General features: G+C 38.8%; 1 protein-coding gene across 1 annotated transcript; it reads right to left on the reverse strand.

Annotated features, from left to right (window-relative positions):
- Positions 1-1,003: 1,003 nt before the first annotated feature.
- adgrg4b (adhesion G protein-coupled receptor G4b) lies at positions 1,004-27,890 on the reverse strand. The gene is made up of 31 exons (XM_084730365.1): positions 27,794-27,890; positions 26,769-26,896; positions 26,453-26,690; positions 24,917-25,180; positions 23,699-23,796; positions 23,374-23,435; positions 23,187-23,232; positions 22,921-22,949; positions 22,544-22,698; positions 22,320-22,457; positions 22,166-22,239; positions 22,002-22,069; positions 21,847-21,889; positions 21,105-21,127; positions 20,761-20,906; positions 20,478-20,607; positions 17,912-18,012; positions 17,502-17,706; positions 17,244-17,409; positions 15,786-15,932; positions 15,554-15,679; positions 14,522-14,567; positions 14,327-14,430; positions 12,770-12,891; positions 10,277-10,545; positions 10,027-10,141; positions 7,663-7,741; positions 7,097-7,298; positions 3,278-3,379; positions 2,883-3,047; positions 1,004-1,528 (listed from the first exon to the last, which is right to left on the reverse strand). The coding sequence occupies exons 1-31, from the start codon at positions 27,870-27,872 to the stop codon at positions 1,392-1,394; spliced, it is 3,807 nt and encodes a 1,268-aa protein (XP_084586491.1). The 5' UTR covers positions 27,873-27,890; the 3' UTR covers positions 1,004-1,391.
- Between the last annotated feature and the right edge of the window lie 3 nt (positions 27,891-27,893).

Genomic DNA, 27,893 nt, shown 5'->3' on the forward strand with positions numbered 1-27,893 from the left:
TTTGCCGTTACAGCTTGTAATATTGTTTTGTGTTCATCTTGTTACACCATGTTATTTCTTTTATGTCTTCTTACGTCATTTTTATCTTGTTCCATATTCATTTGTCTTTTCCACCATTTTTGTCTTGTTGCATCTTGCTACATTGTTTTTGTCTCGTTTACATCTTTTATATAATTTTCCTCCTGTTACACCTTGTTACGGTTTTTTACACCGTTTTCGTCTTGTTATATCTTTTTCATCATGTTATGTCTTTTGCGTTGTTTATGTCTTGTTGGCGTCTTTTATGACGTTTTAGTCTTGTTAACATCCTTTAAGCTGTTTTCCTCCTGTTACATCTTGTAACAGTTTTTATGACGTTTTCATCTCGGTGTGTCTTTTATGTCGCTTTTGTCTGATTACATTGTTTTCGTTTTGTTACATCTTTTACATTATTTTCGTCTTGCTACATCTTTTATGTAGTTTTGATCTTGCTCCATCTTCGTACATTTTATCTTTAGTCTCAACGCTGCAGTGTACTGAGCCTTGTTATTTATGTTGGTGCATGATATGAGCTGATGAATATACCAAGGAATTGTCTTTTTTGTTATCATCTCATCTCTTTAGGTTGCCATCAGTCTTTATGCAGTCTTAATGAAGACAACATGCAGTGTTGCAAATACCTGAAAACTCTATTGAAGTACAATAACAAAGTATGTGTGTAATTCCTTTCCTCCTCTGTTCTTGTATCCACAGCAGGTTCGGTGTGGGGAGAAATGCATGCTTGGATTTCAGTCTCTGCGATGCTCCCGATCAACCCTCATCACTCAGTGTTTAAATTATATATTGACTATTTTGGAGCATCACGACAAAGGTGTCTGAATTTACAAGAACAAGATAAACACTCATACTCAAAGATGTTGTGGTAATCAATAAGGAGTGATTGTAGAATAATTATTTGGTTTAACCTGAAGTGCTCAATTTTTGACAGAAAAAGAGGTGAAGAAGCAACACAGGGAGACTTGCATCATCCTAAATTTAAAATTTTATTATTTTTTTTCATACAAACTGTGTGGTACCATGGTTCATTGTCACCATGGCTCCACTCACCAGTTGCTTGGCAACCAACTCCTCCTTGGAACCGATGCAACTACTCATGTCCTCATAATTACAGGCTCTTTTACAATATTTAGCAAAAACAAAAAACAATAGAATCGCATGATAAGATAATCTAATGAAGCTGGAACACAATGGTACTTCACAGTTAATTTCGGCACTACGCTGCATGAATTACGTCTCTGTGGTTTGTATAGATGTACACTACATGTTAAGGCTGCTGCAGTTTTAAAGCTTTTCATGACAGTTTCTAGGATTTGCATGTCTGCATGTTTATGCAAATCTAAGTCTCGTGTGTTTTATCTTTGTTCTTGCTGGCCGAGCAAGTGATTCCTCCAGCCAGGTGTTGGGTTCGTCTCCCTGTGGGAAGGCAGAGCTGCTGTACCTGATGGGCTTCTCTGAGCTCGAGGGACAGCCAAAGAATTCACAAAGAGGCCTGAAAGATAATTAAACATCTGTGAACAATTTAGAGGTGTGAAAAACATATTTCTTCATATGTGGTTTGAGAATGTATGCCTGGGAGCTGGGGGTTAAACCTAAACGGAGCTGTCAGATGGCAAGGGAAACCTTCAACACCTCTTTCATTGTGTTTAAACTGGCTTAATCACAAAGGCTTTCATGTAATCGTTTAACGTCAGCGCAGTCTCATTAATGTATGCAGTGACCTTCACTGTGATTCAGGCAGACGAGGGACTGTGATGTCTGACTAAATCTGTGATCATCATCATTTCATACGAAGGAGGGCTGAATCTCAACAAGATGAATTACAACTTTTAATTGCCACCTTAAATGTCTCAATAGTTGAAGATTAAGGAATTCATTAACAGTTTAATGTCAAAAGGAGATCAGACCAGTGACAGAATGAAGAATATCTCTCTGAAAATGCTTCTTTTTTTTTTTAAAGTGCATTAAAGAATATAATTGAAGCCAAAACATTAGCTATTTTATTCCCAAAACACATTTTTACAAATTTTCTTTAATTTTTGTATTACATTTTTACATGTTTATAATGGATAAATTGAGCAATATGTTAATGGAGTCTGGCAGTAAGAAGGCAGATGGTGACTGAACTCGAACTCCAGGGTGTGTATTTTCAGAGCAGTGGGCTTTTGTTTTCAGGCTTAGCTTTGTATTGACGGACCACTGAAAGACATAAACAGCTGATCAATTTACAGTCGCTTGTTATTGTCAAAATACAATGTTGAGCTCGTCCTGCAGTGTTCTTGCAGCCTGCCTGAGCTTCCTTGAGTCTGGGAAGGAGTGGTGGTGGGAAACAACTTTTTGTTCAGTTGCTACATACTGCTTATCTTGGATTGTCTGTTGTCATCTTTTTGGCTTCTGTTTAAACACAACCATTTTTTTCTTGATTTTGAAATGCCCTGTAGACTGTAGCTTGACTTGAAATAGTCCATGAAGTTTGCGCCATTAAAATATTTCATTAAAGAATACAACACAAGTTTTAAGTGGTGATTAAAACCTGAGTTTGGTTTGACCTTTTAAACAGAAGCTAAAAGATCACATAACATAAAGTAACACTTAAAACTACTCATAACTCAGTGTCTTTGTTTAGAATATGTCACCCAAAGAGAGACACATGAAGTAATTCGTCCATCTAGTTGGTTACATCACTCTACTGGTTTGTTCATGTAGCATGGATCCGCTAGTCTACGCTAGCTAGCATTATGTGTAGAGGAAACTTAACAGACCATCAGATTTCACTAGTGTACTAAAATAGTAGCAGTATTGACAGAGTGACTTTAATAAGGATGTGTGCTGCTTCGTTTCCTCACCTAGGTTTGGCCTCTTGCAGGACGCGTCTCTCTGGCTGGAGTCGGAGGACGCCGACGTGCTGGCTGTGGAGCTGGACTTGACCGAGTGGACCGATGGTACCGATGCTCTTGGAGGATTTGATTTGGGTTTGGCCACGACTCCAACTGTTGCCGAGTTGCTCCAGTCTGGATGACAACAGCAAACACAGGTAACAGAAACCAAGCCCTGATTAACCTCAAGAGGGACAACACAATCAAAATACACTGATGGACAGCCAGATTTGTTGCAAGCAGCTGGTGAGCTCAAGCTTTTGTATAGAACCAGATGACAGATCACATGTTGATATTTACTTAATTTAAAAGAAATATCTTGAGTTGTGATTAAATTTAGTTCACACTGTGTGGGTCTGTCGTACCGGAATACTCTTCAAGTCGGAAACGTCCAAAGCAGAGGTGAATCCTCCACTGTTTCCTGACGTTTTCCTTCATCAGACAGTGAAAGAGGAAGATGAAAAGTCCTGCAATATAAACAGAAGTGAGAAACAGTCATGAGCTTCGGAGGACCAGATCAGATCTTTGTTGGTGGTCTTTTTTTCCGTCAGCAGATACCAAACCCCAATTCCATGGGGGGTAAAACATAAATAAATACAGAATGCAGTCATCTGCAAAAACTTTTCAGCCATATTTTCACATTGGTTTTCCACCCTGCCCCCTACATGCAGAGATTCCTCCTGATTCTCTGAATCTTTTGATATTTTTATGGATCGTAGATGGTAAAATCCCTAAATGTCTTGCAATTTTGTGTGAAATGTTTGATTCGTCCACACATCAACCCCCCCACCCCCACCCCCATGCTTGTGAACGTCTGAGCCTTTCAAGAATGCCCCTTTATACCCAATCACAATACTGATCACCTTGTTTGACCTTGTTTACCTGTCAAATGTTCCAAACAGGTGATTTTTGAACATTCAGCATCTTTCTCAGCCTTTTGTTGCCCCTGTCCCAACATTTTTGAACCGTGTTGCAGGCATCAAATTCAAAATAAGTGCAGAATTACAAGAAACAAGTTTATCAGTTTAAACATCAAATATCTTTAATTTATGTTTTACACAGTGGTGCAACTGTTTTGTAATTGGGGTTTTTGTTTTTAATTTGCACCTGAGCAAGGCATTTCTCTTTGTGAACTAAAAAAGTGGAGGTCCTTTGTTGCATCACTCTGATAAAAAAGAAAGTAATATAACAAAGGCCAGCCGAGGTAACGGCAGTTGTGAAATTGTTGCATCATGCAGCTTCTGCTTGATTTTCTTTTTTATCTGTGAGTTTTGTTTGTTTCTTTTGAACTGTGAGTGTGAAGTGGGATGTTGAGGAAAACTGCACGTGTGGTTAGCAAACCTTCACTCAGTATATAAACACACAGCAACACACACACACACACACACACACACACACACACACACACACTCACACACACAGTGTGTCTCATCCAAGACAGAAAAAAGTGAGACAGGTTACAGACTAGAATGTGAAAATTGCGAGGCTTTCTCATGTGGATTTTCAAAGTTGGATTCACCGAACCCTCTTGAATGCCACCTGTCTGTGAGAAGGTGTGCACTTGTCCAAATTTCATTATTGGTATTATCAGAACCTTTGAATTGCTACAGAAGGCCACCTGGTTTCAGCTAACAAAAACAGAAATTTAGCAGTGTCAGTGGTTATATTACACCACCCTAAACTGATAAAAAAAAAGTATTAATACAGCTGCAGAACTGACAGAAATAAAGAGCGAATGGTCTGACATAAATTTGATGCTAAAAACTGTCTTTAAAAAGCAAAGCTGTCCATGACTTAGAGTTTTTACAGGTCCTAGAAATCCTTGAAAATGTTTGAACTGTAAAATAGTGTTTTAAATGTTTGAAAGATTTTGGATATAGTGCTTGAAACTGCTTGCATTACTTTCTTATTAAATTGCTATCTGACCAAATAGTTTGCTTTTTAGATAAATAAATCAGATAAGTCAGAGAGAACTAATTGCTTTTGCCTTTCGCACAAAATGATTAAAAATGAAAAGGATATTTTTTTTTATTTGTCTAATAATTGATTGAGTTATTGTTTTATATTGGCTCAGACAGGTTATATAGCAGGGATCTGCTATATAACCTGCAGTTCTTTTGTCCCTCTCCAGTTGCCCCCCTGTGGCTTTGACAAAACATTTTATGGAAATGAATAACAGTTCTTTTATTACATTTTAAATTTTGCTCAGAATTGTTGTTGGTCTAAAGTGATTCGTACATTCTACAACTGTAAAAATATGTGAAGTCTATATACTGAATTACTAAATTTAGATTATATCAGCTTAAATATTCATCATAGTCTCTGTGCCCTTTCCTCCACAGTGATGAGCCTCCCTCAGCTAGCTATGATGCTAAATCCGAACAAGAAAAGTCTCAGATCAAAATAGAAAATGTAATAGTTTTTCTTGTTTTTCCAATCAAAAAAATGGCTCTTTAAAACCTGAAGGTTGCAGATCCTTGTTATTTAGGATGCAAAGTCTACCTACTGACATGTGACACATGAAACTTTGTTGTATTTTCCTTTTTTCATCCTTCTGTATTATTATGTCACAAAACATAATTTTGGTTGTTTGTAGCACAAGAACATCTGATTTCATGTGATGAAGAAAGAAAGAAATGAGGCTTGAATATTTTGTGCATATATAGCATATGTAAAATGTAATTTACCTCAGCTGTAATGTGCTGGAAAGTCTTGCAAATGCTTGAAAACTGCTTGAATATGACTCAAAAATAGGCCCCGAAACCCTGGACTGAAATGGGACACCAATCCAGGAGATGCAACAGTCATGGAGATAGATGACAAAAATTATCCTGTATAGTAGAGGATGTGCCTCCTGACCCTGAACTGAACCTGCAAAACTGCCACAGGGTTGTGGGTCCAAAATCCTCAATACAATAAAGTCATAAAATTTAGAACAAGAGAAATGATGATACAGTCAACAGAATATTAATGCTCCACGAAGTTCAAAAGTTAAACTTTAATTTCACATTAAAGGATTTAAATTCTCTAGTTAAACAAGTTTTTAGCCCTTCTGAAAGTCAGACTGTCTGTAAATGACTCATACGGTATGACAGATCTGGACTGGAATTTTGTTTGGCTAAGACAAACCTAAAGGCCACCTAAAACTTACAAAGACTTGCACAGAAAGATTTAGTCTTTGACAGTCGGTTAGGAGCATAAACCTTTTGACTGGGTAAAAAACAAAATAAACGACTGGTCAGTAACGGCTGGATGTCTGGCGGTAAATGACCCCGCAAATCCTGTGAGAACGCCGTGATCTGAAACCAGCAGCTTGCATTCTTTCCAGTTAGTCTGGTTGTGGTAGGTCTTCCAATCGTTGCAGAGGCAATTATTCTCTCGCCACAGATCAATCATTTTTTCCATCATTTCAGTCGTCTGGTTAACGGTGCACTCTCACACCAGACCTTTTTGCTCGGCATGCTTCTTCTTCTTTAGTTTTTATTTACTGGTATACACTCATACATGCCACTTAAGAAGTGCATGTGCGACCAAAAAATGTTGCGATTTTCTGAATTTCCGTCAGGTAAGATGCATCTATAAACAGTAGACCAGAACAGTAGAGATTTCGTGGCACATAACACGACAAAAGCAACACAGTGATTTGATGTTTACCTTCAGTTCAGTCAGTGGATAAAACCTCTGTTTCATTCATCTTTTCTGTATTAGTTCCATCTTTGGAAGCAAGCAAATGTGGCTGAATGAGTTGGTTGCCTGACCTCAAAAACAGTTGGATGTAACATAAAAAGCATCACATAATGTCTATCTGCAGTGTGTTGCGGTTCTCTCCTCACAGTGGAAAATATTTTGTGAAAAAGCACATTTTGTGGCTCATGGAGACTAAAATAGGAAAGGATGATGGAGAATAAAGAAGAATGAACCTCTTTTGATGCTTTAGGAAAAAACTGCTGTCTTACCATTTTAAGTGTTTGTAGAGCTTCATTGTTTATACAAAAATGTCCATGTTTTATTTGAACAAAATCATGAAAGTATATTTCTGTGTTTGAGCGACATTGTGCAAAAAATGGCTGAAGTTCTGATCAACCACTGGAAGATTCTTAAAGTTTCTAAGTTAATATTAAAGTAAAGTACTGTATTAAAGTAAAGCATACATCATCCAGGATGCCTTTCAGTAATTATCTCACCTTGCAGGCTGTTGAGTGCAGAGAAAAGGTACAGCAGAATTATTCTGGCTGGCCCCCAGGTGAAGAAGCCAACAGTCCATGTTAGTCCCAGTAACAAGGTGAGACTGGCCACTCCCTTCAGGTCGTGCATCAGGCCGCTGCGGGTCCCAGCGGGGCTGTTGACTCGCATGTTACGAATCTGGATCAGGACCACCACAAAAACCTAAAAGTAGATTCAAAAGAAGCCTTAGAGTTGTTAAAATACAGAAAATAATCACAGACTTTAAGAATACAAATTCTCTCAAATGGAAGATTTGATGAAGGACAGGTTGCATATCATTAAATGAAGTCATGCCAGGTAACGCAGACTACAAAGCCTGATTTGAAGCTGTAGCTTATATACTGTTGTGACTTTCAAGTATTGTCAAAATAAGTGTTGTCTATTTAATAAATCCTGCAGCTGTTCCCTCTTTGACTGCGCAAAAATTAGAAAGGCAATTAGAATAGAAAATTGTGATACATTAACCAGTAAGATATGGACTGCCCAGTGTTGGTATGAACTTCAATGAAATGTCGAAATTATTTACCGCAGTGTTGAAGAGAAAGACCAGCACGCCATAGGCAACCACGGACACGTAAAATGTCACATCGTCCTGCAGCCAACAGCTGAGGGATCGAGTGGGGAAGAAGAATAGCGAGGAGGGGGAGAATCAGGGGGTGAGAGTGATGCACAAAGAGAGATGGAGGAAGAGAGGGAAGATGGAGCGGTCATTGTACACACACATCCTGTGTAACACTGCATTCAACGTTACAGCGTGAATATGGTTGTACTCATCACCAGATAGGAATGACTTTAACTTTTCACAACTATATTTGCCAATGCCAGATAAACAGCCAATCAGAACTTTGATGTCATGTCACATGATGTTCAGTTTGGCACGAGTAAGACCATTAACTATAAGACAACAGTAAGAAGCTAATTTCAACTTTTATCTGAAGAAAAAATGATTGAAGTTTGAATTATTTTAAGATTTGTAGCTTAATATCAGATTTAGTCTAACCTAATAACTTTAATAAGTCTAAAGTCCAATAATCAGAATTTTATGCCTTAAAATTACTTAAGGGAGTGATATATAGCAATTCAACCTGCAAAAAATGAGTACTGCAGTCCAAATAATGAGTTGAAGCCAAAGACTGTTCAGTTGAAATCTTATTTAATGTACAGTCTATGAAGCGAGTTGTTTGCCCTCGCCTCTTCCTTCCTAAACTTGAGGAAGCTCAGGCAGGCTGCAGGAACACTTGATCGGCTGTTTATATCCGTCAGTTGTCTGTCGGTCATCAGTCACATATATCATGGCTGTATGATTTATTACAGTAATTATATTACAGATTACAGAAAAAAGTATGAAAAACAAATATTTCAGGTTGCTTAACTCTTGTGTAGTGTTGCTTTTGGATGTTAAGTCGATGCCTGACAAAATAAATATAAAAAATGAATTTATAATAGGATTAGAAAATAACATTCATATTCATGTATGCAATCAGTGTGGTAAAATGTTGCTTGTAGCTCTTAATTGCACGTGAATTCTTAAAGATCCCCTCCAGACATGTTTTAAGACTAATACTCAATGAAATTATGATTTGGGTCTCTTTTTTTCCCCCACCAAGAAGTTGAGTTCACTCGTTAAACATTTTCAAATTTTCATCTATTCCTTCTTACCTATTGGAAAATCGTGAATCTATAAATATGCAGATAGTTCAGTTTAACTGCAGGACACAAGATGCCTCCTGCTTAACTCTCATGTCCAGTCGGTGTTCAGTCTCCACCTCACAGGTGTGTGAGTTTCATATTGGACCGTAATTGACTGTCAGACTATTGTGATGTCACAGAATCATTTCGTACATGTTTTAAATCTAGAGTAGATTATATTGGTAATTTTCTTTACATCCTGGTTTTATTAACAGATAATGTGTGTTATACTTTTTTTTATTGTAGTTGAATTCAAGTTTTTTTGCCCCTCTGGAAGTCAGACTATCTTTACTACACATTGGTACCTAAAACCTGAGACTATGGATGTTAATAATTATCAATTAACTGACAATGTATGTTTTGTGTGTCATTTCTCTGGAGCTCACAGGTTTTTCTCACAATTTGATTTGGTCTGCCTTGTTAGTCTATAACTGGAAATAATATGACTTTTTTTCTTTTTGAGCAGTTTGAATAAGAGCAGGCAGACAAGAGGAGCTGTTTCAAGCAAGAGCCTTATTGTTCTGTTCATTTAAAGTCTGTGCCTCATAAATTAATGTTTGACATAACTAATGTGCCATTAGAAAAATTTTAATAAAACTCCAGCTGATTAGTTAAGAAAAGTGCACAAAATTTGCACTCCTAATCCCAACAGCAACCAATAAATCAAATGCTCTCTCTCAAAGAAAATAATCAAGTATCCGTGGCTGTTGCCCATCCAAACATTACATTTTGACTGAATAAAATAATTGGATGGTCTACCTACATGTCTACGTATCTGCCTACCTGCGTGAACTCTGCTCTAAACTACAGCGAGTTAGTCGCACAAGAATGGCAGAGAAAGCGCAAATTTCCCACAATTAACATGATAGGTTGACAGCTAACAATAGCCATGTTTGTTGTTTACATTCATTTTCATGTGTTTTGAGGCAGCGGCTTTGGAGGGAGGTCTGAAGGAAGGGGATGGGGTTATTTTTTCAGTTGGATACTTTCAAAGTCTGTCTTCCTCCTGCTGGTTTCTCCAACATTATGAACCCTGGCAGCACAGAAAAACTTTCACCCTTCAGCGGATAAATGTGAAAACAGCCTTCCCTGCACAGTGAAGGTCAAACATCCAACTGAAGTAACAATAAGAAAAACATTATTGCATTTAACCCCTATTTCAAATATGAATGAGGAGGTGGAGAACGAAGCAGAAACTCACAAGTTGTCAGAGTTATCCAGTGCCTGTGAGCTGGGCTGAGCATCGGCGTACAGGTGACTGCCGTAAGCCTCCCTGTTCACGATGAGCACCAGGATGCAGATCACCAGAGGAATCCCTGCAGGGACATACGTCATTCAAACTGTTGTAGTCATGAAAATAATTGAATCTCCTCTCGATGTTTCAGTCGAGTTGCAATAGAAGTGTTTGAGTGTGACACTGTTTTGGCCTGAAAGTCAAACACACGACTCACCCCATCCCAGAGCACAGAACTTGAGGATGTAAGAGGGCACGTAGACGTTGAAGACTTTGACAAGCGCGAAGTACATGTTAACGGCCTCCAATCCCATCCAGGTGAACGAGGCCAGGAGGAAGTAGTGCAGCGTGGAGGCCACCGCCACGCAGAGGCCATAAAGACCCCAGGAGGACAGCCAGGAGTTGACCAGAAACACCAGGTTCAAACCCAGCAGCGCCAGGGAGAGGTTGATGAGGATCTGAGAGGGGTAGTCTCGACGAAGCTTCCTGAGATGGCGATGGAGGAGGAAAACGGAAGGTAAGACACAATAAACGCAGACATACACAACACTACAGAGGACCACAGCAGAATCATTAAACTTATAGCAAAACTATCGCAAAACATCGCTAAGAAAAACAGCGTGGTCACACTTTCCAGAAACACCAGCCTTAGTCTCACACCCTATTTACACTTGGTATTAAAATGGCACGTGTGTCTGGAAATGTTAGCAGATAATAAATGATCATGCCTTTGCATTTACACATGGTATTTTTAATGTGTCCTTGTTATCGTCATTAAGGTTGGATCTCTGTCATCCACGATTAGTAATTTGAAGTGACAGACAGTTTGACAAAAACACGCTCATCCAGACTTTATAAATACTTGGTGCTGGGCAGAACTACATTTGAAAAAAGTGAAAAATCTAGGACACTTTTGTGAGTTATTGAGTGAGGGGAAACTTTATAAAGTTTGTAAATTGCTTGCGTACATTAAATTTAGCAAATTATTTGTCCCCTCTTGTAAATTAAGCAGATGTAATTCATGAAGTTATTCCTTTCTTTGTTTAAAAATATTGCATCAGCTTGTCCTGGTGTGTTGCAGTACTGGCGGTCCACTACTCTGACATAGAAATTATCTGTCTTGTTTTACAGCAGATCAGCTGCACAGATCACTCTTTAATTTTGAACAACCTTTATTTTATGTTAACTAAAATCTGTATCACTGTTGCGTACGAATGCCATCATGAACAGATTGTTTTTACACCTGCTTATGATCTGATGTTAGGGACCGTTCACAGTTGAACGGTACCAATACGGTACCTGGAATTCAGTACCAGTACAGAACTATATACTTTATTTTCTCTAATCACAAAACTTCTTGATTTCCACGTAGTTATTTATTCTATATATTTTGTTATTTGTTTATAGCATTTTCTGTTCTGAAACTTGTTGCTACAACCTGCAGCCTATCATTTTTTCACCAGAGCAACACTGTTCTGTTTTTCTTCACAGAGGAAGCACGTGTGATTATTTTCCTGTTACAGTGTGTTGCCCTATCCACTGCTGTGATTGCATACTTTAATATTTACCATGGTAATAGTCTGCAATTCACAAACTGAGGTTTCGGACTGATGCATCTCACACACTGTTGTAGCATGCCAAATAGCATGTTGATAAGACGTTTCAGATGCAGCCAGTGGCTGAGTGTTGGCTAACACTAACAAAAATGCTTCAGCCAAGACAGTGAAAACACCCCAGTTATGTCCAACAACTTATCCAACGAGCTAATTAATCACCCGAAGACGTTGATGAAGTTGCTGATGCTTGACCGCTTAAAGATTTGTTTGCCATGCAGGGTACAGTTACACAGTTTAGACCCTGGCGCTAACATTAGCTGCAGCTGCAGTGGGATATTTAACTTTCAGGTTATGAAAACTGTGCACTCTGTAGCTTTTAGATGAACTGTGTTTTGTGTTTGATTAGAGTTGACTACACCGGTTTTGCATTTCACATTACATGCGAAATGTTTAACCACATTTGTGACCACTCTTGTTATTATTGCTCTGACTGCTGCTTGAACAAGCTGATGTTCACTGAAACGTTGCTCTCTCTGTCTCTCTATACTCTCATATCCATATGCGCCCCCAGGTGGATTTATTTAATGTGGTTTAGTACTTTTAAGTAGTACCCTTAAAAGTACCGAGCTTGGTACCCAACACTAGATCCAAACACAATGCAAGATCTGTTGGCCTCCTGCTTAGTCCAGTGTTACTTGGACTATGATGTTTGCTCATGGCACTCGGGCCTCAACAAGGGCTTAAAACAAAAACTGCAAGTAGCAAAAACAAACTGGTGAGAGTGGTGCTGGGACTAGATCATAGGAGTCATGTGGGCAGCTCTAGTGGCTACCAGTTGAGGGCAGAGCATAGCTATAGCTATAGATGTGGTGGCAGATCTGATCACAGTCTGATGACACATCTACACCTTGCATTGACATGTGTTTTTTCCTGGTTTGAATAATGTGTCTGGATACAGGGTGCATTTTAATACCAGTGTTGGGTGTTTCAGTGTGATTTGACACAAAAATACAGCATTCAGATCTCTCTGAGTTAGTGTTGACACAGCCTTTATGTCCTACCAGCAGGTTACCAGCCTGCATGTAAACACACAGTCAGTGTACAACAAGCAGAAAACATTTATAAAAATAACAACTCTGAGGTTTGAGTCTCACTCGAAAGCTGTGTAAGTGAGAACAGTGATTCCCAAGAACAATGAAGAGACTCCACAACCAACATAGGTGATAATCGTCAGGATCTGCTCATTAGCCGGGTCCACCTGAGTCCTCGAGACATCCTAGACACACACACAAACACAGATTTGTTAGTGTATCTCTGCAGTAATAACAGTAACAACTGCTCCCGTCCCTACTACCAAGTACACAGTAGCATGAAGAGCTGTGTGTTTCGCTTCCCTCAGTCAAATTATCGTCTCCCTCCTGCACTGGTGTGTGTCGCTTGGTGGCAAATTTGGGCCACGCAGCTTAAGTGTCAGTTTCAGTAACTGGTGCAGTTACAGTCCTGATAGTTTTGCAGTTTTGGATTATGTTCAGTGCAAATTTGTCAAAATGATAATCCTTGCACAACCCTTAGATGTCGTTATTTATTACATGTACTGTATGCAGTGGTGGAAAAAGCGCTTAAAATATGTATTCAAGTAAACAGACAGTTATATTACTGGAATATTACTCGGTTACAAGTAAAACTGCTGGTGTTAAGAGAATATTTAAATAAAAGTGCAACATATTCTTCCCAAAAACTACTCAGAGTATTAGTTGCTTTTTAACTGATGTTCAATGCATCAGTATCAGGCATTCGATCAAAAGGGGTTTCTGTTTCTTCACTGTCATGGTCAGTGGTCATGGTCACCTCTCAGGTATTGTTTTTTTTTTCTTCTGTCCGTATGTCTTGGTTATTATTGGCCTGCTTGCAATCAGATAACATCAGTGACTACATAAAAGTCTTGATGTCTTAATGTGGTTGTTTGGAAGGATTCTTGAACATTTCTAATCATTTTTCAAGTGGTCAAAAATTGCAGCAAAACTGTGTAATAAACGGTATCGATGCAAACGCTGATGCAGCGACTTATGAGACATAACAGAGCAGGGGAATGTCCATCATATACTTCCATCATAGCCCTTATACACTCTAAACTTTAAAAACTTGAATAGTTTCCTAAAGAAAACGCAGAATTATAATGAAAAAAAACTTAAGGTTCCCAACTTTCATTTGATGTCCACCACTTCTGTGTGGGATATACTGTTGATCTGCTATCTCACCCAAATATCTCCTGTGCGTCCCTCCCCTAAAATGACAAAATACTGTATGGTGCAGTGGAGGAGGTTTAAAGAATGAGTAAAATTACAGACTTACTCAAAGTGAGTATATAATTACAGTAATGTGAGTTCCATGCTTGACTATGTGATTATTTTAAGCTGTATACTGAAGGTTATGCTTTATTGAAAAGTCTCTGCTATCTGTAAAAACATTAGAGAACAGGAAGTCCATGCCATCAAAAATAATGACTTTGTGTCAACTTTGCTTGCAGTAGTTTTTTCATTTTTATTCACTGTGCTTTGAGCGCCCTCTGCTGGTGAAAATCTGAGTAGACCCAGTTTCCCTTGTCCCTAGAACCTCTTTGGTATTTCTACTACTGTTGATATTATATGCTACCACTGCCATTATTTCCAAAAACTCCAGGAAACAGTACAACAGAAATGTTCAGGTCGTACCAGAAGAACTCCGAAGTGCGTGAGATGATCACACAGGCACGTTGTGTAGTTGGAGCTGCTGTTGTATTTTCTGCAGCCGTAATCATCCCAGCCTCCGTGTCCATCTACACGATGACGCAGACATTTACCATCACACAGTTCACCCAGCATTTATTAAAAAATGAAATGGCATTGCTCATTTAAATCAGGACCTACTGTGTTTATTGAAGTTCCAGTAAACACACTGCACGTCCCTGTAGAGCTTTAACAGAGATGGAAATGTTTGTTAATCAAAGGCATTACTGACTCATCCCACAGTCGCAACCAGGCCTGGAGTTTCATCATTTTAGGGGCGAGGCCACTTGACCTTCGGTGCTGTCGGTCTTTTGCAGGGATGAAAGCCAGTTGCTAGGACAGCAAGGCCATCAAATAAAATAATGATTCAAGTCCAATAGGGCTGCCACTAACAATTATTTTCATAATTGATTAATCAGCCGTTTATTTTCGGAATTAATTGATTTATAGATGTTTGTTTTAAAATGGTGAAAAATGTCATTCAGTGTTTTCTAAAGCCTCAGATGACATACTAAAATATCATAACATATTCAGTTTACAGAGAGGAGTAAAGAAACCAACAAATATTCACATGAGAAGCTGGAATTTTTACTTTTCCTCTTAAAAAATTACTCACTTACTAGTGACATACAAGCATTGCGTGACATTATATGGTGAGTTTCTTGCCTTATTTGTTTGCCATTTATCAAACTGTAGTCGCAAACAGCCTGCTGGTTTTCCAGCAGTTCATAACAAGATGAACCTGCTAATGGTTTGTTTATTTATGCAGTGTTTGACTTGATGTTGCCCAATAAGAATTCATAATCTCACCAAAAGACACTGGTGTTTGAAAACCGAATGGACAACAAAGAGACAGAGGAGATTCTTAAATATGAGTATTTATTGAGTATTTATTATTATTTTTATTTGCCAAATATGAACGGAAGTGAAATGAAGAAAGTTTAAGTTTTGGACTGTTGGTTTGACAAAAGAAGCTATTTGAAGATATCATTTAGGGCTCTGGGAAATTGTACTGAGGATTTTTCACAATTTTTGACCTTTTATAAACTGATAATTGTTAGTTGCAGCCCTAAGCAATTCACTAATATTGGCAGCAGTGTAAGCAGCAGTAATTGTGTAACAGGTTTACTGCCTGTTCTTCAGTGGTTATATTTAAAGGGCAGCTGATCTTACTGTATTGGGTATAAGATGGTGGAGTGTGACTTTGACATCTTCATCCAGGTCTTTGATTGGAGAGCTGGCGTTGGTGACACTGGCTGACACCACAAAGGTGTTGAGGGTCTGCCCCTTGTGGCTGCTCTGGAAACAATAACACAAAGTATGTGCAAGTATCAGTATAACATTTTAAGATATAAATCACATGTTTTTTTTCCTGTTTCTTTAAAAGATTAATACAAACTGGTACCCTGAATAGCATCGGGATGCCGTAGAACTGAAACGTAACCCTCGGCGGGCTCTGGTTCCCGCTGCTCTCTGGGAAGCTGTGCTGCAGGACAGACGGCAGGGAGATGAAGGCCACTGTGCTGTTGAAGGGATACCTGTTGATGTAAATCTGCAACATAGAGACAAATATATTAACTCTCTCTAAAGCTCAGACTCGGCCTGCTATAATTAACAGTAACACTCAAAGTGATTTTCAGAGTCGGTGCAGATGGAGTTTAAAGTTTCTACGAGATTAGAGCCCCATCATCATGGACAAAGGTGTTAGTGTTTTCACTGTAATAGTCACAAAACATAACGCCAAACGTAAAATAATCTAAATTAAAAATCTCCAGATAATGTATGAACACGCTCATTTCATCCAATTTCACAGAGAATTTAACCCCGTGGCAGGTATTATAAACAACTACACCGAAATAGCCTCTTCTCACTGATGGTTTCATTGTCTTATGTAGGTAATAAATAAACTGAGACTGTTTCATAACCAGTTGAAGGAGTGATGCTCACTTCATGGTAGATTTGAGGGGAGTTCCATTAGTAAGTACAGAGAAAATATAGTTTTTGCCTGTGTGGTACTGCCTTTACATATCAAATTTGGTAGAGGTAGAGGCAGTCTTTAACAGTGTGTTTATTGCACATGTTTATATCATGATGACGGTGAAAATACGATTTATCGGTCAGCACTAATTTCATCTGGATTTCAAGTTTAAAAAAATCTACAGGATATAAACTTGCTGCCACTGGCCGACCCGTGGGTCAGTCATGCTGTGTGGCCAAACTCACAATTTCAAAAGATAAAAAATGTGACTTTTGGAAACGAGCCATTAAAAACATGTAATGCAGAGCTGGAACAAGATGATGCAAAATATAACTCCAGATGTCAGATGGCGTGGAAAAAGATTTTTTTTCCAACCTTGAAGCTACTTAACAGGAAATTAAGAAGGAAAACTGGATGTTACAGGATTAAATGTATAAGCTACAACTTCAGCAGGCAACTGAGCTGGTAACTATCCTCATATCATACCAAACAATGAGAAACAATTTTCACTGGAAGTGGGCTTAGCTCTGTTTGCCACAATTTATTGCATTTTATCTTTAAAAACTATATTATTTATTTGTTTAACCAGGCTAAATGCTGCATTAAAAAATATACTGGGTGGCACGAGAGAATCATCTGTTCATCTGTTCCCAGCATATTTAGACAAACTTTAAAAAGTGGTTTGGCTACATGGTAATATGACATATTTGTATATTAACTTCAGCCTGGAGTTTGACTCCTCTAAATGTACAGTATATATTATAATAATCAACTTATCTTCAAAGACAGAGTCAAAAGTGATGGGAGTTTCTTTGCTTGATCTATTCATTTACAACGAACGCATTGATTTTGAGGACATTTGTTTGTTGTTGTCACGTTGCTAACCTCAGGCTTTGTGCCTGCGCGGTCAGATGATACTCCGAATGTCAAACTGCTGAACTGTCCAGGAACTACGTCAACCACTGAGACAGCGATGCCCGGAGCGACCAGGGTGGAGTTGCCCTCGTAGCCCACCATCCTGTCTCCCACTGCCTCTGTGATGTTGAGGATACTGGAGAGGAAGACAGACAGACAGAGACTAAACAGGCGCCAAACAGAGAAGTTCCATTCGTTTGGATTTTGGATTCAGTTTTCCGTGGTTACATGTTAGTAAAAGGCAACAGGTTGCTGTCAGACTCCAGTATGTCTGAGATGATGTTGATGAGAGCTTGGCCGAGGTTTGGCGTGACCACACTGAGGTTGACGATGTCCTCCAGCTTGTTGAGGACCGTCGCCAGCTCCTGGTAGTTGAGGGTGGAGTGGTCGCTGAGTAAACTCTCAGTCATCTCCACCACGTCCAGGGCGTTCTCTGGAGGTCAGAGGATACAACTTGTGAAGTCGTGTAACTGGTAGTGGTTTTTGTTTTTGTTTTGTTTTGTGTGTGTTTTTTTCACAGATCCTTGATGGATTAAGTTTCAGACTTTTTAGACGATAAAATCACATATGAAGCTAAATCCAGCTCAGCAAATCTCAACCATCAGTCAGACAAATGAAATAATGAGTGTGTAACAGACCAGCAGTGACTTCAACATGGTCCAGATCAGGGATGGTTTCCACCACGAGAGAACAGTCGTCCAGGTGTGGGACCAGCCAGTGGGTACTGAGGCACAGTTTACTGGTGGTGAGAGGACGAGAAGAGGAAAGAAGTAAAAAACGCTTTTTGAACAGAATTTGTGCTAAAGATATGTATATTTTATTCTTGATCTAAACGTTTGCAGTCCATAAATATACAGTAAGCTGTCTTTGTCTCAGGGGTGGAAGTAAGTGAACATATGATTGTTGCAGTTTATTTCCGGTGAAGATGTCCGAACCTGTTCCGTGCGTCAGCGAACAGGATTAGCAACGTCTCACCTGTACAGAAAACTGATCGAAATTGATGCCAGACATCCTCGACTTTTCAGTTCCCCTCATCAAAGCAGTTAGCATGGTAAAGGTTAGCTGTTTGGAATTACAAGTAAACTATTGCCAGAATATAGAAACAAGGGTGACGTAAGAAAAATACATTAGTTATGAATAATAAGAAGAAAACAGTGCTACAACAATGCTTGTAGTATATCTGGACATTCAGCCAAATCTGATTTTTGGCCATTCAGTACATTCAGAACCTTTTTTTCAGTTCAGCACCACGCTGAACTCAACCTACATGAGCATGTTTTACCAGTAAGATTCAAAGAAAGTAAAACAAGACAATGACATATAGAAAAGATGATTCCTTGGTGCATCCATGAGTGGATATCACACACAACAGACATAACAAGACAAAAACATTAAATTTCTGGTTAATTACAGCATTCTAAGGTCTGTTATTTCTTTATAGCAGACCGTTGCTACGCATAACAGATCGTTGCTAAGAAGAGCAGGCCGTTGCTATGGATGCAATTCTATTCTTAGACTCTAGAGGAGCAAAAGTAGATTTTTAAATCCAAAAAATAATTTAAAAATTTATATTTTGTGTCAAATTGTTGACTTTCATGTAATAAGCAGAATAATGTACAGTGAGCAGGTTATGATTGTGAAATAAACTCCTTTAGAGTCATTCAAGACACCTCTGCTTCACATTGGGATCCTGCGTCAACCTGTCAGGGTTTATTTCACAGTAATACTCTGCTCACTGTACATTATCCCTTACATCTTGAGCGTCTCTGACAGTCGTCTGGGGCTGACGGTGTGTCACCTGCACTCCTGTTCTATCACAGTTAGTTTTGTCGTTGGTGATGTTGAGACTCGGTTCATAAAGTTTACAACCTGTGCTGTGCTGCTGCTTTGCTCCATGTGCAAAGACACAGTTAAAAACAAGAGCTGAAACCTGTTCACCAATCAGCACACGTTGTCACAAGGATTTTTTAATGAGTGCATCAGCTCATATAAATCAGAGCTTAGACAGCTGTGAGGCTGCTGATCGTGGAAATCGCCCGTCTATTAACCCCACTCATTAGTGATACCGACGTCTGATTAATGATTTTACAGCACAGCCTCCGACAGCTCATGAGCAGCCATCAATAAGTTCTGTCACACTGCGTCAACACACAGAAAGAGTCCTGAACACACCGAGACGGCCATGTAAATATGTACCAACGGATATGATCAATATCCAGATAGGCCAGTATTTATTCATGTGTTAAATTCATGTTGACATCCAGCCAAATACTCTTTTCTCAGTATGACCGTGTGATGAATTATCTGCAGGTCATGAGTTCACTGATAGGTGACAGTAGTAAGCAGTGCATGTCAATGAAGGGATAAAATCGTTGTTTTACTTTTTGAAATTCCACTTTTTCCATTTCAAATCATTTGAGTAGAACTATCTCAGACCTCTGGTGAGCAAATCAAATATCACATCTAGCTATTTGATCAATTTTAAAAAGTAATCCTGCAACTTTTGCAAGGTCTTTTGGTTTAAATCGGACATATAATATGTAACATGACAATGACTAAACCTACATTATACATTGTGTTGTTGTTTATTTACATTATCCCAAATGTTGCAGGATTCTTGTGATACTAGTGAGGAAGGAAGCCGGCAAACATGACTAAACATGAATAAAACACATGAATTAAACTTAAACACATCTAAATACACCTCATCTGTGAGCATGATTTCTGCCAGATAGATTGTGATTGGCAATGATAATTGTTTAACATCGTCAAACTACATTTTTGTTATTATTTTGATGCAGATATTGTCTGATATATTGAAGGAACAATTATGTTTTATCAGTGTTTAATGTTTGGATTATTATTTAATTGTTCAGTCATTTACTAAATGTCAGAATATTGTGGAACATTTCCTTTTAGTTTGCTTCTTTTGTGCAACCAACTGTTCTAGAATTGAAAATATCAACTTGATATAGATAAACAGAGAGAAAAGCAGCATGTCCTCACATTTGAGGATTACATTTTGGAAAAAGATGATGATCAAAATAGTCTCAGTACTTCATTCTAATAATGTCTTCACCACTGGGAGTTTTGTTTGATTATTCTAACAGTCAGGAATGTCTACAGGAATGTTTTATTTGGTTTTCTCCCACATACCAAAGACATCCCAGCACAAATAAATGAATGAACTGTCTGAGCGCTCACCAGTGTCTGGTGGCGTAGCGCTCGGGGTTTTTTGGACACGGCCGAGTTGCATTTTTTCCTCCTGGAGTGGCGGGCCACTTGAACCGGCCTTTCCTCGTGTGGTGAGTGTGTGTATTACAATCAGTGATCACTAAACCAGAGTGACAGGTAAAGACAAAGAGAGCAGGATAAACAAAAACATTTCATCTAGTCTGAAATTTAATATTAATTATTAAAAGTAATATAATTTTAGTTTTTCAGTTTTAGATTGTGTATTCTTTCACCGAGCCTGAATCTCACTCACATATGCGGCTTATCTGTATGTCCTCGGTTGCTATGGAGATGGATCCGTTGTTATAAGGCATCAGCAGCAGGTGTCTCATCTGCTCCTCCATTTCCTGTGTGTCTGACAGCAACATCATGACCTGAACCTGGAAAACACAGCTCTCTCTGAAAAACAGTAAAAAAAATAGTTAATCGTGAGTTGCAAAGAGCTCCATATGAGTTAAGAGAAAACAGTAAAAGTTTTCCAAAATGGATATATTTGATGAATTAATTAAAAAGCCAAATTGAATCATAATGGATTATGGTGCTGTGTGCAGAAGTAGAGACGTTTGATAAGCAGCTCATTATACTGGTTATACATACCGTGAAACTCTGTGTACAGTCACCTGGGAAAGAAAAGGAATTTTGACACAGCTTTAAAATTTGAGAGAAAAAAATTAAATCCAATTCAGGACAGAACAAACAGAGTAAAACTCATTTAAGTTTTTGTTTTAGTTAAATAAAGTCCAGCCTGAGGAGAACTAAATGTAAAATCAGGTTAGTATTCAACAGTTTTACCCTGACCGTCCTGAAAACTATTTCTTATTTTAAGGTGTCATTTTAAAGGTTTTTCCACCTTCATTCAAAGTAAAAGTCTAAAATTCTTGAGCAAACATTTATCAGCTTTGTCATGCAAGAGGTGAATGTTAAAGGAATAGTTGGACGTTTTTGGAAATGTACTTATTTGTTTTCTTGCAAAGAGTTAGATGAGAAGATCGATAACACTCTGTCTGTATGGTACAGGAAATTATGAAGCTAGAACCAGACGTTGCTGAATGAACTTGGGGCTGTCAAGAAAACTCCACTTTGGAGTTTATGTATAAGAAAAGAAGCGAGCGTTCATATAGACTCAAACACTTTTCCATTGGAAGGCAGCATCAGTCGGGTGCACCCATCTTTTCAGTTAATCAATATCAGCATCAGGTTACAGAACCCAAAATCAGTCAAACCACATCAAACAGCTGTTACATTCTTAAAATCATGCTGAAGTTCTGGAAGATTTCACATATTCGGAGCGTGGATCAGAGTTTGATTTGTGACATGAGGGTTTTTAATGTTTACTTACTGCCTCAGAGGTAGAGAGGTTTTTGTGCAGGTTAGGATGATGTCTGCAGGTGAGATCAGACACTAAATTTAAATCATTCACATTAAAAAAAAAACAGATTGGTTGATATTTGTGGTTGTGAGCTGACGGAGTGGCAGCTCCATCACATACTGTACCTTTGAGTTTTGGGGAGCAGCTGGAGGTCGAGCACCTTCATCATGTCATCAGGTAGACTGGAGTTGAGCTGTGGAGAGCCAGAGGCCACATTCAGGACCAGTAAAGTTATCACTGCGTTGTATTCCTAAAACTAAAAGAGCTACGCTTCTTCTGCCAGACATACCCAGGTAGAAAGAACCACTTCGACGTCACCAACTCCTGTTATGGAAACATTCACCTTCACCTCAAAATACAGAGCTGCAGAGGAGAAATAAACAATCAGTAACTTTTCATAAGTGGGGTCAAATGTTTTCCTGACTGTAAATGATCAGTCTGACCAGAGATATTTGCAGGGCTTGTTGGGAAGTTGGTGGCTGTGGTGGAAGGACGTGTGGTGGTAACTGATGTTGTGGTTGGGAATGGAGAGGGCTTCGTCACCGCTTCGGAAGGACTGATGGTGGCGGCCTCAAAAGTTTCTACAAACAGAGAAAAGATTATTGTGAACCAGAATTTGCCTTTCTGCAAAGTTTTATACAAACGCCCACGTGTGTGTGTTTCTTACCAATAGGTGTGGTGTGTATGCTGTCTGCGTGAGCCAGCAGCTGCAGCTGACCGCTGGGGTCGTCGTAGGGGTTCTTAAGGTCGGTGTAAATCTCGTTTTGCACAGCAGCCACATCCAGGCTGGGGACAACGGTTACATGAACCAGGCAGTCGAAGCTACAGGGGAGACATAGTGTTTTTACTGTCCTCTACTGTCCTGTCCTCTGCTGCAGTGGTCTGTTTGTTATGACCTTAATGTGGATATGAGATGTAAGCAATTAATTTTAAGGACATATTATTTAATTTGTCATTTATATATAATTTCTTTCAGTTCATTTTAGTAAAAGTATCTGGTATCAGATCACTTAAATCATTACATGAAAACCTGAACCATGTTACCTGTCAGTAGGGGGAGTCCTCCACCGCACCTGAAGAATAAAAGGCACAAAGATTTTAATGTTGGTCTTAAAATAGATTATCCCTATAGTGATTAAATACTAATATCAATGTTTGACTTAAAAACAAACCTTATACCAAAATATTGTCTAATATATTTGACAAACTGCAGTATATCCACCAGAGAGCGATGTCTTGTTACTCATCAGCCGACGCCTGCACTGCTTCACATGTATCTGCTAATATCTGGCTGTAATGTTCTCACTTACCAGCCTTTTACGTGATGTTCTTTCAAAGCTGTCCTCGGCACTGGATCTGTGCGAGAGATCAGAAAAATTCAGTTTGCTTCTGTCCCACTGAGTTCTCCTTTCTGTCATATACTGTCATGACATTTATGTGGTGTTTTATTACAAAATTCATTGAGTAACGTCGGTGTTATAAACTCACTTCTCATACGTGGTCACTTCAAACACAGACACTCTGTATAAATAGATGCCTGTTGGCAGAACCTTCCTGAGCTACGGGAACAACAAACAGCCGTTACAGACACTGAGATTTACAAAGTCAGTGTCACCTGTACAATATAATGCAATCCAGTCCAGCAGTAATGTGTACAGATATTTGATTAATCAATCAACAAATGGTTAAATGTTTATCTAAATATACGAGGTTTAACGAGTACTCTAAACTGTTAATGGTTTTATTACATCATCAAAACCTTGAGATAAAATCTTGTGTTAAGGTAGTTTTTTTTACTAAATTAATCTGGTTTTTTTTTTACCCAGCGATGTGCGATGTCTCTGGCTGTGTAGAGCTCGGTGTTGTTCCCGGCGTAACGGATGATGTCAAACGTCAGTCTCACTTCGTAAATGGACCATTCTGCCAACCAGAGAGTATGAGAGACTATAAAACACCGTTAAGCACATATAAAGGTGCATTAAAAGACAGTAAAGATTAACATTAAATACTAATACAACTGATAATTTTCGAGTACAGTTAAGTATTTTAGCACAATTTTATTTTATACAGTAAATCCTAAATGCATTTTAATTTCTTGTAAAGTCAGTTTCATGTTTGTTTTATTCTAAATGATCTTACTTTATGATAAACTAAACAAAGCCCCATGGTATATTTTGTACTGTAGAATGCCATTTTAGTCAATATTAAATAAATAAATGACTAAATACATAAATAAATGAGGCGATAAATAAACATAGATATATAAATGAGCCAATAAATAGCTTTTTTATTTTAAAAAGCCATTTTTCAAAGGACTACTTTTGTTTCAAGGGACTTTTTTTTTTGTGACGCTACATTTATCTATTTATTTATGGCATTATCAAACAGTTATTATCAAATAAAAGTAGTCCTGTGAAAAATGTCCTGGAGTTTGTTGCAGACAGCTACATAGATTCAAATGAGACTGTTTCTGTTGCTTGAGACCTGAGAGTGAAAAACGTGTTTGACTCGCTTGTGTTCGGGACAGGAGGTTACTTCCACCTAATGTGTAGTGGGTGTCTGTAATATTTATGATTTTTGCATGGCCGAAAAATCTGAATCAGTAATTAAACAATGTTGTTTTGTTAAAAAGATGAATCAATACTCGCTTTGCAGAGAGAAAATGACAATCTATGACAGCTGTGTGATTAATGCTTCTGATCTTAATGTTATTGATCACAGAATGGCTTCTGTATTTATTTAAGTGACGAAAAGACAGGGGGTCAATATTTAATCTGCAGCTGAGGACACAGTAAATGGAAGGCAGCCACGGTGGCTACTGCTAATGTAGGAACAAGCTGTAAAACTCTCGATGAAACTGACAAACCATTTACAGCATCAAAGTGAATCACTGTCTGTTGTATAACCGCTGAGGGAGGCAGAGACGGGAGAAAAAATTCAGCTTGTTGATGCTTGCAGAACTTCTAGCATTTTTATTTAGTAGAAACAACCAGAGAAAACTTATTCTAGTTAATGTAAAGGACGTTTTCCATCGGCTCACCACAGTACAGGCTGGTGTCAGGGCGCGGAGCGCAGGTCTGAATGTCCCAGACGTCTCTCCCCCACGTCACCACGTCCCCTTCTGTGCATTTCAGTGATGTCACTTCCTGCTCGCTACGTTCTCGCCCCCAGAGCCGAAACAGAGACAGTTTGGCCAGCAGACGAGTCATTGGATGAATTTGGACGCGCTTGTTGACAAAGTGGTGGGCAGCACCCAGAGTAAGCGTTCCATTGGGGGCCAGTTTGCCCCCAGTGAGAGGTGTATCTACGTCGTGAGCGACAAGAGAAGAAGACACAAGTATGGCACAAAGAAAACAAGCAGTAAAATTCAGTTTGTTTTTTTTTTGTTTTTTTTTTGTAAATACAAACTCATTCTGAATTTGAGGCCTGCAACATGTTTCAAAACAGTTGGGACAGGGGCAACAAGAGACCGGAAAAGTTGTGAAATGCTCGTAAAACACCTGTTTGGAGCATTCAACAGGTAAATGGGTTAATTGGTAACAGGTGATAGTATCATGATTTGGTAGTAAAGGGGACTTCTTGAAAGGCTCAGTTGGTCACAAGCATGGCCGAGGCGAGGTTCACCCTATTCTGAAAAAAATGCAGGTTAAAGGCGTAGTACACCCAGAAATGAATATTCAGTCGTTATCTACTCACCCTCATGCTGATTGAGGGTCAGGTTTAGTTTTGTAGTTCACAAAACACTGCTGGTGTTTAACAGGAAATCAGTGTTGCAGAATCTCTCAAACAATGGAAGTGAATGGTGACCAGTTTTCAAATGTAAAAGAAACAACAGCAAAAACACATAACATGCCTATTATTATGCCTATTGTTCATCTGGCATAATTTGGGTGTGTGAGTTGTGACGGTGTGCAAACAGCATCTCAGGGCTTTAGGAGACTTGGATTATGCCAGACGAACAATGTGGAGGAATTTTATGTTATTTTTTCTGGTTTGTCACCATTCATTTACACTGACTGGATGACTGGATTTTCATTTTTGGGTGAACTGTCCCTTTAAGACTCTACTGTGCAAAGTGAAAGTCATATATCAACATCATCCAGGAACGCCACAGGCTCCTCTGGACCCGAGCTCATCTGGCAAAGTCGAAAAGTGTGCTGTGGTCTGACGAATCCCCGGACTGTTGAGCACCTGAAGTCGTATATCAAGCAAGAATGGGAAAGAATTTCATTTTCAAAGCTTCGACAGTTAGTGTCCTCAGTTCCAAAACGCTTTCTGTTAAAAGTAAAGGTGATGTAAGACGGTGGTAAACATAATCTTGTCCAGACATTTTTGTAACGTGTTGCAGGCACCAAATTCAGAATGAGTGTATATTTACAAAAAACAGTGAAGTTAATCTGTATTTAGTTGAATAATCTATTTTTATTTACGTTTTACATAATTTCCCAACTTTTTTGGAATTGGGCTTGTACTTTCTCCTTATATTATTATAAGAGATTACTTAAAAAGTCACTAAAGTCAGCGTTTAAAGCCCTCCAGAGATCATAAACTTGTAACGCAGTTGTCTGTTACCCACCTGCCGTGATTTCTACTGGGTTACCGTTGATGTACAGGGCGGGTCTGTCTTTGGTTTGTGTCCAGGTCAGGCACAGCGAGTACCAGTACGACACACGAAATTTGATCTCGTGGGTCGTCCACTCCGTTCCAAACAGCCAGACCACTAAACGGCCCCCCTTTCCCCCCAGTCCCAGCTCAGCATACTGGACCTCGGGGTGACGGTACATGAAGGCGGTCCATGGCGAGGAAGCCGAGATCTAGAGATGGTTGATTCATAAAGTCTTGAAACCGTGCAGGCACCTTAATTTTGCACTTTAAAGTTATAACATCAATACCTCGAACTTCAGGCTGAAGCAGACCGTGAGCTCCTGCAGGGCGGGGATGGAGACGTGAGGCTTCAGTCTCCAATGGCTGCACTCAGAGCTGAAGTCGGCTACAGTCCCCCACAGACTGACCCAAGGCACTGACAGAAACATAAAATATACAGTAAATCATTAACATACGGTGCATAGGAGCTGATCTTCAGCTGTGAGGAGAGAGAGAGAGAGGGCTAAATAGTGTTATATCTCTGAAGCTGCTTTTTTCTCCGTTTTCAAAAACATTTTACCCAAACTATTACTTAATCCAAACAAATCACATAGACGAACACGATAGAACTTGGAACCAAATTACAGGTATTTCCAGGGTCATAATCTACTGTTGAAACTCAGCTTACTTTCATTTTCAGTCGATCGATAAATTGCCAAATGATTTCAGCTCTAAATTAGAAGAACTAATTGTTTTCTTTTTCTCAGCATTTCATTTATTTGTTTGTGTATTTCTTCTGTGCTCTGTTTGAATCATTTCACAGGAAAAAAAAGAGAATTCCAGTCTGTGGAAGCTGGAGACTGAACAGTAATGAAAGGCAACAGCTGGCTGCCAGTTGAATTAGTTTACATTTTACAGCTCTGCTTCATGTCTCACCTCAGCTTTAAGCTTTCATCTGTAACTTAATGAGATCATATATGTATGTCTGCAGCCACATAGTGTTTAACTGCTGTTTACTGTGTTTGTTTCAGATATTATTGACTTGTTTACAATCAACACAATTACTTTTTCACACAACTGTGTGATGTAAAAGATACTGAACACCTTGTTTAGAATGAGAAATAGGTTACGGTCTCTGAGAGCAGGGTGTCAGGTTGTTTTTGTGTAATTGTCAGAAATACTTTATTGATCCCTGAGAGGAAGATTACAGATGCTCCCATTAAGAACAGAAACATATACAAGCATAGAAAAATTTATAAAATAGAATCACCCATATTTAATTATTTTGACTCAGTGTTCAATCAAACTATCAAACCGTGAAAACATTTCCTACCTTGCTTCATAGTGAAGGCAGAGTTGTTCAGCAGAGACAACACGAGAAACACATTCAGGACATTTTGAAGAAAAAACATCTCAAATCTGAAAAGAAAAAA

Source organism: Lutjanus erythropterus, chromosome 11 (genome assembly GCF_056507025.1).
Source record: "Lutjanus erythropterus isolate fLutEry1 chromosome 11, fLutEry1.hap2, whole genome shotgun sequence".
In the NCBI taxonomy this organism is placed as follows: Eukaryota; Metazoa; Chordata; class Actinopteri; order Lutjaniformes; family Lutjanidae; genus Lutjanus; species Lutjanus erythropterus.

Bases quoted from the DNA above. Each gene is read 5' to 3' on its own strand.
- adgrg4b (XM_084730365.1), bottom strand. From the start codon at position 27,872: ATGTTTTTTCTTCAAAATGTCCTGAATGTGTTTCTCGTGTTGTCTCTG. The intron at 23,436-23,698 runs GTAAAAAAAAAA...TTGTTCCCGTAG, and splicing joins GAGACATCGCACATCGCTGG to CTCAGGAAGGTTCTGCCAAC. The intron at 12,892-14,326 runs GTACGACCTGAA...GTGTGTGTCTAG, and splicing joins CGCACTTCGGAGTTCTTCTG to GATGTCTCGAGGACTCAGGT.